At 43.5% G+C, this 16,981-nt stretch overlaps 1 protein-coding gene across 2 annotated transcripts in view; it reads left to right on the top strand.

The window, feature by feature from the left end:
• The first annotated feature begins 535 nt into the window (after window positions 1-535).
• PRKD1 (protein kinase D1) overlaps window positions 536-16,981 on the top strand; it is a 123,909-nt gene continuing 107,463 nt past the window's right edge. For both annotated transcript variants that reach the window (XM_044436824.1, XM_044436825.1), the window contains exon 1: window positions 536-972. In XM_044436824.1, coding sequence (XP_044292759.1) covers window positions 793-972 — 180 coding nt within the window. In that variant the 5' untranslated portion in view covers window positions 536-792. The remainder of the gene's footprint in view (window positions 973-16,981) is intronic.

Genomic DNA, 16,981 nt, shown 5'->3' with positions numbered 1-16,981 from the left:
GGGGATGCCGACTCTGCCCGCCCGCCTGCTCGCCCCTGCCCCAGGAGGCACAGCAGGTGAAGTTTCCTCTGCGGCTGTGCCTTCTTGCCTGGGCAAAACTCCACCTGCACGCAGAAGCTGGCCCAGCCAGGAAAAACAAAGGCTCCGGGGCCGCCGGACATGCCATGCAATTAGGTCAGGGCTGCATTCAGCCCTGAGTGCAGCGGCTTCCCAGGAGGCGACCCGCTGCGGCTCCCAGCCTTTCCTACGCCTCTCTGCACTTAGTGTGCGGAGCAAAGCGGAGGCAGCCGGGGAGGGGCGCGCCGCACCACGCCACCCGTGGGCGAGCAAGCCCCGGGCTACCTGGCAGGGGCCCGGCTGGGTGGCCGGGCCGCCGCCCCGGCGCAGCTGGGCCACTGCCCCGCCACTTGGGCGCCGGCGGAGCTGCCGCTCTCGAGGCCGCCGGGTGGTGGCTCTGGCGCCTGCGGCTCCTTTCCCGCCCTTCCTCTTTCGATCTCAGAGCGCGCTTGACCGCCCAGTGGCCGCCGCCGCCTCCAGCCCGCACAGGGAGCGGCCGCAGCGGCAGCCCATCCCTCCACGCCCGGCCTCCGCTGCCCGCGCCGTCCTCGGCGCCCTCTCGCTTCTGCCCACCGCCTCCCGGGGCAGCCCAGGAGTGCGGACTGCGCGGAAACCAACTTTGCCGGCCCGGGCAGGGGGCGCAGTGGCTGCAGCGCAAACTCCTCCTGACTCTGCCGCTCTCTCTCTCCCTCTTTCTCCCTCCGTCTGCCCCACTCGTGCCGCGGGAAGTTGTCGATGAGCGCCCCGCCGGTCATCCGGCCGCCCAGCCCCTCTCCGCCGGGCGGCGGCGGCGGCATCTCCTTCCACCTTCAGATTGGCCTCAGCCGAGAGCCGGTGCTCTTGCTGCAAGACTCCTCGGGGGACTTCAGTCTGGCCCACGTCCGGGAAATGGCTTGCTCCATCGTGGATCAAAAGGTACGTCGCGCGGCCTCTCTCCCTGGACGCCTGGTGGACAGGACTCGGGCGCTGGGGGAGGGCAGGCCAGGGAAGCGAGTGCTCCTGAGCGCGTGCAGAATGTCTTGGTCCGCCCGCCCGGGCGAGCGGGAGGCTCGCCACGCTCGGGATAGAACACAAGGGGCTGGCAGATGAGTAGGCGTCCGTTTCAGGGATGTCTGCGCCCCAGGACCTCTCATTTTGGATTTTCTTAGTGATAGAAAAGCCTGGCGGCGTGTAAGTGGGCGACCTGAATATGCGTGTCTCTGTAATGTAATTTAATCCCCTTTGTCTTGTTCAACTTCTCCATGTTTTCCTCCATTTCCCTCCCTCCATCATCCCATCTCTAGTTGTACTCTTGTATTCACCACAGGGTTGCGACGCGCGAAAAAAAAAACAAAGTTCCCTCGTTCCTGCCAGCCTCCCCCAGTCGCCCAGCAGTCCCTCCCTCCCGCTCCCCCCAGTCCGTACTATGTTTTAAAGAGTGATTTTGGAGGAAGTTGGAAAGCAGACGGGAGTTAGGGAGGGGGTGTTGGGGGTTCCCCAGCAGCTGTCAAAATAATAATCCAGTCCCGCAGTACCCGCTGGGGAAAGAAAACTTTCCACTTTGCAAGCCAGAAAGCCAAACAACTGGGCACGCTTTGGTAAGAGTGAGCTCAGGCCAGCAAGCAATCCGACACCCGCTGATCTGACGTCCAGGGCACTTGCCCTGGCAGGTCTGACCTTACAATCAGAAGCCATTCACCCTCTTCTTTATCAGCGGGGAGAGACTGAGGCGAAGTGAAGGAATAGCCCCTGGGACTGAAGCATCGGGGTCCCAAGTCACTGCCTTACATACCTGATCCTCTGCATGCTTACCCAGAAGTAAAGTACACTGTGCTCAGAGGCTGGCAACCAGAAATTATTGCATCATTATTATTATTATTATTATTATTATTATTATTATTATTATTATTATTATGCTCATTTCTGTACCATCCAATAGCCAGAGCTGTCTGCAAGGTTCACAAAAGTGCATTTTTGCCCTACAGCCTCCTGTTCTGCATGTGTCCCTGAAGGGAGACCCACCCAGTTCAGTTGGACTGCCTCCCAGAAAAGTGTGTATAGGATTGCAGCCCAGCTTCTGCAGAATAATACACAGGTGCTGTGGGATAGTTTCCACGGGCGGCTTTCATGCCTTTTGCTGCAGGCGGCCTTGCATATTCACTAACTGAACTTAGCAAAAAGTAAGCCACACTTTAAAACAAGCAAGCAAATAACAGGAGAGTGCAGGAATGTGGGAAGCTGCCTCAAGCTGTGTCAGACCATTAGCCCATCCAGCCCAGAATTGTCGACACTGACAGTGGCTCTCCAGGGTTTCAGGGAGGGCAGCTAAAATGAGTGACTCCTTTATGAAGCAAGGTCACACAGACAAAATTGTTTAGCTAAATAAAAAGGCAAATACAGGGAGACATAGAAGAGGTGCACAAAATTATTTATGCTGTAGAGAAAGTCAAAGGGATACAGGTGGTGCAGTGGTTTAAACTGCTGTGCTGCTGGGCTGGTTGAGCGAAAGGTCGCCAGTTCGAATTTGTACAACAGAGTGAGTTCCTGTTGCTCTGTCCCAGCTCCTGCCAACCTTGCAGTTTGAAAGCATGCAGATGCAAGTAGATTAAAAGGTACCACTTCGGTGGGAAGGTAAACAGCGTTCCATGCACTTTGGTGTTTAGTCATGCCGGCCACATGCCCATGGAGACTGTCTGGACAAACGCTGGCTCCCTCTGCTAGGAAACTGAGATGAGCATTGCCCCCTGGAGTCAGACATGACTGGACTTAATGTCAAGGGGAAACCTTTACCTTTAGAGAAAGTGAATAGAAGAATTTCTTTTCTCTGTCCCGTAAGAGTAGAATCTGGGTCATCTTGTAAAGCTGTTTGGTGGGAGATTCAGGACAGCTAAAAGGAAGTATGGCACTTGGTTAAACTATGGTATTCAATTCCATGGGATGTAGTCATGGCTAACAATTTGGAAGGCTTTAAAAGGACTGGCCAAATTCATGGAAGGAAAGACTATCAATGGCCTCTAGTTCTGATGGCTGTATGCTGCCTCTAGGATCAGAGACAGTGTTCCAGTGTTCACCAGTTTGCTGGGGAACTTGGGCAGAAGGGAGCTGTTGCATTCATAACCTGCTTGAGTGATCCTGTAGGCAGCTGGTTTACCACTCTGTGAGCAGAACGTTGAGTTGGCTGGACCACTGGGCTGATCCTTCAGGACTCTTCTTAATTTCTTACAAGATGCTAGTAGGAACTAGCAACCTTCTGCATGCAAAGCTCTCTTAATGTGCTCTCTTAATGAGCCATGGCCCTTCCCTAAGGTTGGTGGCATCTTGGTGGAGTAGCAAACTTATTCCAGCATAAGCTTTTGTGGATTGTAGCCCACTTAATTGGATGCAACATTGATCAGATTAACACAGTTTGTAAGCTTTTTTTTTAACCCTGCCACATCCTGCTATCCAATCTGTCCATTGTTATTCTCTCACTTCTACCCAGCCTCCTAGTGAGTGCTGTAACATTTGAGTGGAAGATGCACATCTTTAAACATGCAGCACAGGCATCTGAGTGAGGAAGGGGAGGCGAATCACAGTGCACAGTATGTGCAGAGCTTTTCGTATCTTTATGCCACTTCCCTTGAAAAGTAGTGTGTGCCTTATGTGTGGTTCCCAGGTGGTACCTTCCAAATGTTTTGGACTTCAGCTTTCACCCCCTCCAGCCAATATGGCCAGTAGGTCAGGGACACAGAGCCTTCCAGTCAAAACATCTGGAGGAGACCAGGATAGAAAAGGCTGGTTTAAGGAGTGGAAGGGGGTGGTTATATGCCTTCAGAACTCTGTTGGCATTCTTCGCATCTTGATGGTGCTTCCATCAAGCTATTTGATGGTCACACAAGAAGCACATTTCTTAGAGAGCATCCAGGCATTTTGAGTAATGATCAATATTCTCAGATGCATTAAATTATCAGAATGCGGCAGCTGACAAATATTCTTGCACACCCTGCAAACTTCTCTGTGACTTGTGCAGTTTTTTAAAATGATGGCTTATGTGAAAAATGGCCATCAGATAAAATACTGAGGTAAGATCCTGCCTTACTTTGCTCCTGGGCAGCATGCTGTTCAACCATGACTTAAACTGCAATATTCCATTCCTGTTTAATGGATTTGTTTATCTGCTGCATTTGAAAGCAGAGCAAGAGAACAAGGCATTCGCAGTGATGTTTTTGCCTCATTGTAGCAGTTCTGTTAAACTGAGCACTGGTGATTTGCTCAAGGCCACCAAGCGACCTTCATGGCTGAATGAGTACTCCAACAGGGATTTCCCACATCAAAGCCCAACAGTCTAGCCACTGCACCACTCTGGCTGCCTCAGATGTGGGGTGTGTGTGCAGGACTGCTGCTACGTAATAATAATGGTGTCTGAATAGATGGCTAGTCTTACAGTAGTTTGCAGCTTTTGGGGAGGGAAGCCAGGCTGGATAATTGTTTCAAACCAACTTTCATACAGTGATGGAATGTGTACATTTAAAACAAAAATCTAGGAAAGGTGGATATGAAATTACAGTGCTGGGGTGTGTGTTTGTGTGCGAGAGAAGAGATGTCTCTACTCTTTCTCTTCAGACAGCACAACAAATTCCCCATGATTCAACGCTTGAATATGAGTTATCGTGGTAGCACGATTTCTGAACTCAGTAAGTTAAGCAACCCAGAGATGCTCTGCCTCAGGGCTTGCATTGTAAGGTATGAACCCCGTACAGGAGTTTGTTGGTGGAAGAAGAACCCAGACTAACTCACTTTCAGTTCATTATGGAAAAACTCATGCTTATCAAATCATGACTAATTTGGTCTATATGTCATTTAAGGCTTTTTGTATTGAGATTGTGTTCAACTGTCAGATTTGCTGAAATGTAAGGCGTATAGTTTTGATGCTCTTTGGCTATCTGGCATAAAATCTAATTTCACAGTCTTAGTTGACTATTTTATCTTGGTGCACTAGATGAGAGATGATGCCTTTGTAGCAAATAGTATTTATTCCTACAACCTTGGGAATTCATTCCCACAGCAGTGATGTCAAATACTGCCTGTGAGGAGCAGTCTAAATTTTCCTTTTCTTTCAGCTTTTCTCTCTGCTCCTGGCACTCAACCCAAGTGAGATAATCTACTTCAGTGGTGATGCTTTTCAGTCCCTGCAGCTTATCATATAGGGATGATGAAAGTTTAATGGGAACAAGCTATTAATTTTATTTGTAACTAATGGATAAAAACAATGAATGAGTAAGACAGAACATATTGTTTCCAGAATTACATGCTTTAGCCACTGGACAGAAATACTCAGTGAAAATATTTGTAAAGTCGATGGGCTACTTTCGACTTTACAAATACAGCCTCTGAATGTTTACTGGTTTGTTCAAGGTTAACACATTAGCTCTGAACTGAACTTGCCACCTGTGGACCAGTTTTCTAGTCCAGTTCATAAGTAGCAAAAATGTGCAAGCTGTGAAGATCTGAGATCTGTTCTTCAAACAAAAAAGTTTGAGGGTGTAAGATGGGAGAAAAGCAGACTAGATGTTGAGGCCATGATATCTGGTATCAGGCAGACTCTGGTGAGGAAATATGGAGATCTTGAAAGCTTGCACTCTTGGGACCTTTGAGTGAGCCCAACAAAGATACTGTGCTGATATGGATTTCAGAGTCAAGGCAGTGAGACTTACATTTTGTATGACAGTTTACATACACTTCAGTATTCAGTTTGCTTCTCCCCCTGCCTTTCACTCTTTGGCCAGTCATTTTAGGTCATCTTTGTGGAATGCAGAGTTACTGGCACTGTGAAAAGAAGTAAAGGCCCACGTTATTCTGCTGCTTGGTGGTAAAGTGATAGGAGTTGCCAGAACACAAGATAAACAGCCAGTTCTCATGTTCTGACACCTGCAGTATGCTCAGCAAGCTTTTTGATGCTTATGAAAAGCTTTGTCTTGGGGGACAAATGGCTAGGATGATAAGTGTGTCAGGTCCCAGATTGCCCAGGACAAAAAGGATAGGAGGGTACGCAGGAGTCTTTCAAAAGCACGGGTGCTGAATTTCAGCCTGGGGAATTGGCAGGTGACCTCTGTGCATAATGAGGGTAATTGAATCGCATTCTGTCCACAGCCTGAACTATCCAGTTATAGACTGCTGAATACAAAGTTGCTGTAAATGCAGAGTGGAAATTGTTAACTTTTTCAGTACCTAAAGTCACTGTTTCAGATTGCCACTATCTCTTGTTTTGACTTGCAATTCTGCAAAGAAGATGCATGATTGATGGACTGACTGTCTAATGAAATACTTTGAAATCTACCCAGCACAAAGTTTTCTTAAATATGCAACCAAACTTCTTGGTTGTGAAGTGTTATTTTTCACAAGTTCTTAATAGGGCAAATGTGCTAAAAATGTGCGCATTTGCTTGTTTGACAGAAGCTTCTCCTGTAAAAATTCACATAATTTGGGGGAATTGAGTTTCATATAAAAAGTGATAGAAGGACAGTTGTTTTAAATAAACATTTATGCATTGTGTTTTGTTGCTAAATCCATTAAAAAGTTAGGAAATAATTTGGTAGTTTAAAAATTGCTACTTTAAAAATAATTGTATCTCTTTTGACAATCAATGTTTACATTTGCTCTTTTCTTACTGTATCAATATTTTAATCCTTAGCTTCATATGTACAAGCAGTCCCTGAGTTACAAACATCCGAGTGATAAACAACCCATACTTAAGAACAAACTGCCATAAAGCCTATTAATTTTTTAAAAAATACTACAGGAAATTGTCATCACCATAGAGAGAGGGGAAGCAAAAGGGGAACAAGGGAGAGCTTCCACAGCAGGCCTTCCTGCCCAGCCTATTCAGAGAAGGAAATCTCTGGTATTTCCTTGCTGCAAAGAGGAGACAATGGTGAGTTACGGTGGGGAGAGGACCTAGAGATATTTGCAGTTTTTCTGCTTTCACAGAGGTCGTGCACACCTAACCCCCACTAATGTAGACGGCCGACTATATGTGATCCAACTTGCTTACAAATTTGACTTAAAGACGCATTTGTGTTTTCTCAGGAACAGAATTTGTTTGTAACTTGGGAACTGCCTGTATAAAGATAGTGGTGATTAAAGACTATTAAGCCTTTGATCAGTCATAACTTGGGCCAAACCAAACATTCTTCAGATTGGTTTATTACCTTCAGGGTAAATGTGCATGGACCTGATTTGGCTGAGGACTCTGGCTCTCCAAGAGGGTGGGATCTAAGCTTTCCCCCTGCTTTGTCCCAAAATTCCACTCCAATGGAGAGGGAACCTTAAAAAAGAAAAACGTCTCTATTGCATTTTAATAGTTCAGATGCATTCACATTGCTGCAAAATTATTCAGCATTCTTCCTGCAGCATGTTTTCTGAATAGCTCTTTCTTTTATTTGACTAAAATATTCCAAAGGTGAATGTATTTTTCTCCCAATTTTGATTTGAGCTTCTTCATTTAATCTGAGGTACTGTCCACTCTTACCTGAAAGTCCAGTTGAATAATTCAGTGGAACTGCTTCCAAATAAATACACACAGGATTGTTCTATTAGGTTTTCTGTGTTGGGTAAACTGCTTAGTTAAGAATTAACAGTACAAAAGTCCTTTAAAATCAGTTTGCTTTTAGGCAGAAGATCATGTTGTCCATCTGAACTTCTTTAATGGCAAAAGAATGTTGGTCGAGGCTGATGGAATGATGATCAGTTGTGTGCTCTGATCATTATAGTCTGCTGTTCAATCACCAGTGGTGGCCAAGTGTCTCCAGGTACTTCACTATGGATTATCTGGATCCATTTCAACCCAGCTTCAGGATGGGTTTTGCCTTCATTGATCACCCTCGTGGATTACCTGTTCTGTGACAGGGAGGAATGTGGTCCTGTTGAGTCATTTAGTAGTTTTGTATACAAACAATCAACCATAGTATTCTTCTGGAGTAGATTGAAGAACATGGTGCTCTGAAGATTCCATTTCTACTTTGCTAAGAGATCCCACAAGTATAATATGGGGGTCATTCTTCTGTTAGGGAGCTTACTTCAACAGCTCTTCAGAATTCTCTGCTGCTCCCAGTACTTGTCCATGAAATCACTGGATTACATCATTTTGAGTTTTTGGGCAGGTTGCTGTGAGCATGTCAATGGCACCTAGTTCTATCCAGGTATTCTGATTCTGTGCTGAATAAACAGATGAGGAGAGGGAATACACTAGCTCCACCCCATCCATCACAGTGTTCCTCATTCTGAGCTCATGGGATGTGACTTTCTGAAGAGACACCCCCCCCCTTATCCATGGAGGCTTTCTACACAGTCAGAACACTGATTTTCCAGCCTTGGGAATTGTGTGGGGAGCCTCCATGGGCAGAGAAGACTTTCTTCTTCAAAAATTCATTCTCCGCAGGTGGAGATGAGAAGCAGGATAACAGTGGGGGTGGTGCTGGTAATGCCCCTCACCTTGTATGTGTGTCAGAACAGGGAATAAAGAATAGGGAATAAAGTTTTTGTTGGGTACTTCCCTGAAACAGCAAGTTACTGGGTGAGGTGAACTGGCAAATTACAGAGTGAATGAACTTACCTCATTGAAGGGAAAAACAAGACAAGACAAAACAGAATTTCTAATATGGATGGTTGTAATTTGTAGGATTGCGAATTAGCTAGGCTCCAGAATTATGCAGTGCTCCAAATTAGTTTTGGTAGCAGAAATGCAGACACACTTAACAAGGCATCTTGATAAATGGGTGCAGAAATGCAGGAAAGAAATAATTTCAAATAATGGTGGTGGAGGGCAAAGGAGGGAGGAGGCCCATGGTTTAGAAGTGGGCAATGCAAGGTTTTATGCCCAGGCCAATTGCATAGATAATGTATACAATTAATGTGCCAACAGTAACTGCAGATGTAAACTACATGCCTTACAAGTTTGTAAAAACACAGTCATTAAGCCCTTATCTATGTTTGAGAATAAATTATGGTTTTCCTGTTCCCACAGGGAAATATTAGACTTGCTCATATTTCCATTTGGAAACCACATTACAAGCAAGTGATTATGAGGTTAACCTGATTAGATTGGATTTGCAAGATTCTTTTGACAGCTTTGGAAAATAATTAAAACTGATCCAGAAGATAATCAAAAGCATCTAGGACAGAGCTGCTAAGCCTTTGCTAAATTGCTCATCCTCTTGTTTTCAGTGTATCACGATTAATTCCACAGCAGCTCCTTATAATTTGTTACTAAGATAGGTTACTTCTAGAGATGTGTAGGCCTGTAAAAATTCAGAAACAAAAGGCTCTGAAAAACACAGAGAAAAAGCCCTCTCCAATAGTCTAATAATCCCTGACAAAGTTCAAATATTTTCTCCAGCGTTTTTAAGGTCTCAACCATTTCCCAGGTGTTCACATCTCTAAATACTCATGAGTAAGCTCCATTGGTTTCAATGGTGTACTTCCTAGGGTTATGGAAGGGGATGATCAACTTAGACTGACTGCTATTCCTCAAATGTGAGGAATGTGAATTAATATCTTCTCTTGCCTCAAACTGATTGGCTGAACTTGTGCAAATCAATGTATTTCAGCATAACCTCTGCCTTAAAGGGTTTTGGGATGAAGTAGACACCAGATAGATACTGTCCTGAACAACCTGGAGGAAGAGTTCCAGGCTCTGGGACTGGAAAGTCTGCAGTTTTTAAACTCTGGTCCCTTCCATACTTCAGATTTGTTCTGAATTTATAAAGGACAAAATGCTGTTTGATGTGTGCAGAGCTCCCTGCACGCTTACAGCTGACAAGCATAACCTATATCTGTACATCCAAAGATATGAGAAATCACTTTCATGTGACTATGACTTCCTGATTAAGCTGGACTTCATTTAGACACTCAGCCATGATATGCTCTAAAAGGTCATGAATTTATGCATATTTATTTTATTAAAAAGAGGGTTGAACACAACAGTGCTTCAAAATGAAACCAGCAGTTACATCAATCTCTAGTTTTAAAAATCAGGGAACAAATGTGCTTGGTTATATGCAGCTTGTCCCTTCCCTGTGCTCCTCAGCCACAATTTCATTAAATTTCTCAAAAACCAAACCACTTACCTCCTATACCTGAAAGAATTGATTATTTTAACAACATGTGCAAAAGTAAAGTTTTAATTTGAGCAAGGGCTCACTAGAGTTTTACACCAGAATCTATTTTCATAGCTAAGTCCTGGAAATGGCAATAATAATCCTTGCATCTGCAGAGTACCTTTCCATGGAGCAATCACAACCATCTTTTTCATACGTCTTGGAGAAAATATTTCCCAAATTCACAAGAGAGTGGTCAGTGTAATATCCAGACAATCTAGTTGAGATCCTTAGTTCTCATTTTAGAAATTTGCTGGCACACAGAAAGTCAGGCAAGAGAAAACAAGCTGCTCAGACAATGTTGGTTTCTGTACACTGTATCTGCATGAGGATAAGACCGCTCTGGGCTCAGCCTGTCATGCATTTTGCTTTCCCTCTACTTGTGGAGGATGTGAAGAGGAGAAGGGAGTCTCCTGTATGCATAGAAACTTTTCACATGCTTAAGAGCATGGCTTTCCAGCATTGTCAATCACATGGAGAGTCTTCACAGATAGAAGGCTCATTTCAGGATGTTGTCTTCCATGTGTAGAAAGTGCTGGAAATGTGTGAGGAGAAGGGATGGCTTTCCTTTTCCTCCCCTACCTGTGTTTAGTATACAGAAATACAGAATACCTCTGCAAAGCTAAGGGGACTTTCCAGATGAGGCTTCTTTGTGCAATTATTTTACTGCATTCATAAAATTTTACAGTGGTTCAGATCTTGTTCAATTTGCAAGCCTTCCTATGTTTTCTCATTGCTTCTTTCATCTTTCTGCTTAGGAGAACAAAAATCTGTTAAGGAAAAAGTAGAATAGAATAGGTGAAGATCAGTGTCTTTTGACTGGTAGGATGAGGAGCCCTCAGTCCACCCAGTCGTCTCCCACACTGCAAGCAATTAGTTAGCGTTTCTCAGTCCCAACGGTGACACTTGTGTCTGCTTTTGCAAGGGGAGGAGGGAAGAAGAGCTCTTGCCGGGGTTGAGAAACTACCAATCCATTGCCTATGCAGTGGACCTGGCTGCATGGGAGAGAGAGACTTACCTGGCTTCATCCCAGCTGGCATCATTACCTGACTTGTTCTGCAAGCTTTCCTTCTGCTTCCTGAGTTAGAAGAACCAAAACAAACAAACACAGCAATGCAATTGTCTTTAATTGTAGGCCTCCCTCCTTTCTTCCACCTGTAATTGGGGGTGGCTCCACACTTCAGCTCTAATACAAGAGCTACCACTGTAAAGGAGTTAACAAGAAAAATAACTCTAGAAAGTGTTTATGTACTGTAAAACTCAGCTTATAACCAAGCAAGACAGGTACTGCATGGTAAGGGATCTGCCCTTATCTGAGTATGGGTTGCTCACTTGGATGAACCCTTGCCAGTTAGGGAAGTTTCTAGCCTCTTTGTCTGCACCACCATGCACAGTGTTGAAATGTTTGGAACAGGTTGCTGCTTCTGTTTGAATCCCCTGGTGCTTGAATGTGAACAACAGATGCCTTCAGAGCAATTGGTTTGCTTACCCTGATTATTATAACCGTGCATTTTACTTGTGCTAAAGTTTCACTATGTAAGAAAGAGGTATTTAAGGTTTACGGTGAAAAGTTATCCTTTTCTTTTATTATTTTCTTTCCATTGTTTCTAATTTTGAATGTCCTCTTGTGGCTAGAGAACTGAGGAAGCTTTAGATTTTGGCATTATTTTGCATATAGTTAACCTTGGACAGTATCTGGTGGTACCATTCTGCAAATTCAAAGAATGCCAACAGAGCTCTCACAAATCTGTTCATTGCACAAGTGCTTGTGCATTACACTTGTGCAAGTGACAGCACAACCAGTTGTACAGTTGCAATGCATAACTGCTCATGGAAGCATGCAACTTTGCATGTTCAAATGTAACTTTAGTTGGGTCTTACTCTTATATATAGATCAGAACCTGGTTTTTACCTGTACAACATCAAGTGGAGAATGACATGGTGGACACTGCCCCTTGTTTTGAATATATTAAAAGGGCACAGTAGTGCCCTTTTAGTGAAAGTCACTCCTGCTGTTGTAACCCTCAGAATGCTACTGCTTATAGAAATAACACCTGCTTACCTGATAATGTGTAACTTGTTACTCATGATTTACCCAATGAAGTTGTGCACAGTACTGTACCAAAACAATCAGATAAAAATTGCCTCAACTATGGCATGTTGAAAAAAACTGAAAACTGGCACATTTGTGCTTGTTAATCCAAGCTGTAGCTTGACATGGCCTATATTTCTTTCAAATTTTGGTGAAAACTATTGATGCACATTCTCTGAAATTTGTTGAGGAAATACTGGTTCAGTGAAGTTCTGAGCAGTGATTCAAAAGTTATTAAGGCCTTTCTGCCCCATGAGAGCCTATGGCAGCAACCTCTGCAAATTATATCAGGCATACTCTGACACTAGAATATTGCCAGTACTCTAGTAGTTTGGGAGAAATTCCAGTGTTCTTGTCAGCATTTTGACAGTGGGGAGGGGGAACAGTAAGTGTCAACAGCTTGGAGGTAATTTTGGAGGCTGAGGGATCACTCCTACTGATAGATCACTGATGGAAGAGGGGACAGGAAGAAAAAAGCATGTTGGCTTGCTCAGAAATAAGTCTTTCTGAACACATATCAAGATATCTATCCATTACAAGCGGGTCCTAAATCAAGTCAAGCCAGAATTCTTCCTGAAAGCAAAATGATGAAACTGAAGTTGTCATACACTGAGCACACCATGAGAAGATAAGTCTCAGTGGAAAGCTAATGCCAGGGAAAGTCAAAAGCAGAAGAAGAGGAGGAAGACCAAACTGGGTATCTATTTACTTATTTATATCCTGCCTATTCCCAAAGACTCTAGGTGGATTGATGGACTGATTCCATAATAGAGGCCACAGCCTTGATTTTAGAAGAGCTAGTAGGGCTGTCACGGACAGGACATTTTGGATGGCGTTCATTTATAGGGTTGCCCTAAGCCTGAGATAACTTGATGGGACAGAACAACTATCTCATTTAACAGCTTGATAGTATTTTTGCTTTGTTTTTTAGTTTATGTTCTTCAGAGCACAGTATAATAAAATTCCTTCCTAAAAATCAGGGAAATTCACTGAGGAAGCCTTAATGTGACCAGGACATGCCTGATGATCAGTGACGACATGGGATCTTACACATTGTGCTTACTGATAAGCAGCAAATAGGCATGGTTCACAGCATGATTCCTCTAGGAATACAGTAGCTCAGATGCTTCATAAACTGATGCTTCATAGAAATGGAATAATAATAATAATAATAATAATAATAATAATAATAATAATAAACTAATATAGGTCCAGGACATCTTTGCTGGTCCCAGGCATAGCATCCTCATCTGGCTTTGAGCCTGAGAGGCTACAGAAAAAAGTGAGCATCGAAATTAAGTTTTAAACTCAATTCGTGACATTGCATAAAATCATTACTGGTCATACTTTAAACATATAAAACATTAAGTGACCCCTAATAATCACTTCCTGTCCTAACAGGACAATCACTAACAATCATTTCCTTTTGAAGCAACAATTTCAGTGGTAGGACTGTGATGGAGATTGACATAGGAGATGTTTTTCGATGCATCTCTAATAGGATGTCCTATTTCTGTTGTGTCAGTCACCACAGAAAAGACTGCACTGGATAAGGATGGGATGTGCTGATCAGCCTGCACTGGGACTGGGACTCTTGCTTATAATAGTAATGTCATGTTACCCACAACCACTTGTGCAATTCAGTTCCGAATAGCAGTCCATATTTCATCCATCTTCGTCCAAGAACAAAAAATTACGTTTTCCAGTAAGTGGCTCAGATACTGGGAAAATGTGATTCTTTCAAGGTGGCAGATGGAGTGTGTGCTGTAAATGAGCAACAAAGATGTGTTTTGTAAACTGATAACCAAAGTGTGGGTTGTGTGTGGGCTTTGGGCAAGCATTTTAGTTTAACCTCCCTCACAGAACTCTACATAAAAATTGGCAAGTACTTCATGTACTTAAAGGTGCTATAGAAATGATTAAGAACAATTGTTCTGTGTCTTACAGAGGATTCTTTTAAAGAAAGTTTTAAAAAGTCTTCAAGTGTCTGCATACGGGGCTGTTCATTTTCATTCATCATCTCAAGTGTAGCAAATCATCCAAGTGGCCTTGTAGTTGAAAAGGATTTGAAAGTCAACCAGTGACTTTATCAGCACTTGGAAACATCTCTTCAAGAAAAAGCTTGATTTATACAGCAGGATACAAATGTTATACTTAGCAGACAATTAGCTTGAAATGTTGCCTTTTAGTGTCTCATTGTAAACAAGAGGACTACTACTACTTCAACTGAAAAATTAAGGAAAAACATCCCATGAAACAAGACTGGACTTGTTTGTCAAATTAGAAGACAAAAATCTATGATTTTCTATTTAAGTTTCAGTTGGTTTTTGGACAGACATTGTATTAGTTCCACTGTCATAATGGTGTGAAAATGATGAAGATGATACATTTATATCCTATCTTCCTTCCTCCAGGAGAGAACCCAAGGTGGCTTTCCATTATATCCTCAGAAAAAGAATAATGATACTTTCCCATGCAAAACTGGTTCTGGATAGGGTGCTGGTATTACTGGTTTTGAAGAAGGTTTTACTGGCATTTACTGGGGAATGGAAAATGCTGTTAATTATAGGTCGATGCAAATTACAGAAATAAAAATAGCAATTCCAAACACAAGTATGTGTATCCCGCCAGGCAAACCTCAGCCTGGGTAAGGATTTTCAGCAGGTTTGGTTTAAATGTGAGAGTTAAACATTTCTTCCTCTAGCACAGCTGCTCTAAGCAAATTAGCAAGTTGAAATTCACTAAAAATGAAAAAGGTGAGAGATCAAAACATGGATGTTGTGTATAATACCTCAGGTGGTCCTCAAGCAAAAACAAATGTAGCAAGCAGTTTGGCAATGAGGGGATTGCATACCCAGATCCAGACCTCATCAAGGAGCACTGGATGGTGTGTCCCACAATAACAGCAGAATTACAAGTAGATATCCATACACTCCAAGCACTGAGTGATTTCCCTCCAGGTGTCCAAACCTTGTCAAGTCCCTTCCTCCATAGCGCCCACTGTGACAAATAAGATGAAGTGTCATTCTGCTTGCAACCTCTCTTTGGACTTCTTTCCAATGAAACCTCAGGAATCTGCATGCATCCCAGCCCTGTCTGCAGAAACAGTCCACCAGCATCACACAATAAGTATGCTTTCAGCCCTGTTCTATCTTCTGGAGATTCTGTTCATACAAACTGTCGTCTCCCTAACCCTGTGCCCATTTCCTATCATGTGCTCATGAGCAATTTTATGAACCAGCTTTTAGTTGGGATCCAAAGGCAGACTTGCCCTGGGCAACCACTAGGAAGGATCACAGCCAGGCCCCCTTTTTCAGTAGCCTATGCTACCTCTTCATGCCTGGTGTGTCAGCCAATTCTTTTAGAACTATAGGAATGCCTTTGCTGGAGTTTTTGGTCCAAATCCTGCTTCCCTGAGGGGAAGCTGGGAAAGACAGACATCACCTGAGGTGCTGGAATTTGTAGTGATTGCATTGTTGGATATAGGTAACCAAACCTGCCATCGTCTATGGTTATGGTGACTGTGTGCAAGCACTAGCATTGGCATCTACCACCAGCTGACAGCTGGTGTCCTTATGAGTTCTGTCCTCTCTGCTCTTACAATCTTACCCTTGAAGTTTCTGTCTCTCCAGGTAGTGTTAAGCCTCCTGTACACTTAGTCTTTTCCCCACAAATCCCTCAAACTCTTAGCCCAACCCAGTCATACACTTATGCCCTGTCCTGCAGCCCTTGAAAGCAGAACACAGATGGCCACAATATTCATTTTGCCGTTTGCTTAATATGTATAGGTTTGTTCATAATATATGAACCATGTTCATTGTAGCGTTCATTCAGCACCTTTTGCCAGCCAGTGGTTGCTGAACAGGTTTCACTGAGCACATGTTTTATTCTTGCCTGTGCTCTGAATTTTCCAAAGAGACCTCTGTATGTGTGAATGGGTTCCGCAGGATTTACTCCTTTATACGTATGCTTAGACTGCAGCCTCAGTCAGTAAATCTGGCTGATCGAGAGACCTTCTGCTCTCTTGTGGATTTCTATCCACATCTTTTGAAAGTAACCCAGGACTATTGTGCCTTTATTCTGTTTCTTTCCTATAGTATTATTTCAGCTAGTAATTCCCACTTCCCTGCTGACAGGCACTCAGTCAGAGGGCATGGTTGTTCAATTTTTTTGTTTTATTGTTATCACAATTCTAATCGTATATATTTTAAAATCTTTGCTTTAGACCTTTTCAAATTTCTGTGACTGCAAGACAGGAAGTGTTAGGAAAAAATTCAGAACCAAGTAACAAGAGAGTACTACCTTGTTAATCAGTTCCCCGCTGAGAGGGGAAAACTTTCTGCAAGTCCACAATAAAAAGGTAGTGCTGTAAGTGTGCAGCAAGACTAATCAAGTCAGAAAAGACTAGATAGAGGAAGATTACACAGCTGCTGGAATGCAATGGAACAGGGCTGGTCCAAAGCATTCTGCCGCCTGAGGCAAAGGACGAAGTGCAGCTGCCTCTATTCCATGTACAGAAGCTGGATATTCTCAATAGTATTTTATCTTCTAACACACCTGTGAGCTTAGAGGGTACAGAGGAGGCTTCAGACCACATACATAGCTCTCTTATCTAAGATGGCTCAAGGGGCTCAGAAAGACTTCTGGGTGTGGGGGCTGCCACTGCTGCTTGCTTCCATTTGCCACCCAGTGCCTAATAGTTTGGCTGGCTCTGGCTGGC

Source organism: Varanus komodoensis, unplaced genomic scaffold (genome assembly GCF_004798865.1).
Source record: "Varanus komodoensis strain SLA01 unplaced genomic scaffold, ASM479886v1 scaffold3, whole genome shotgun sequence".
Taxonomy (NCBI): domain Eukaryota; kingdom Metazoa; phylum Chordata; class Lepidosauria; order Squamata; family Varanidae; genus Varanus; species Varanus komodoensis.
Note: the sequence above shows the minus strand (reverse complement) of the source record. Positions and strands in the feature narration are given on the sequence as shown.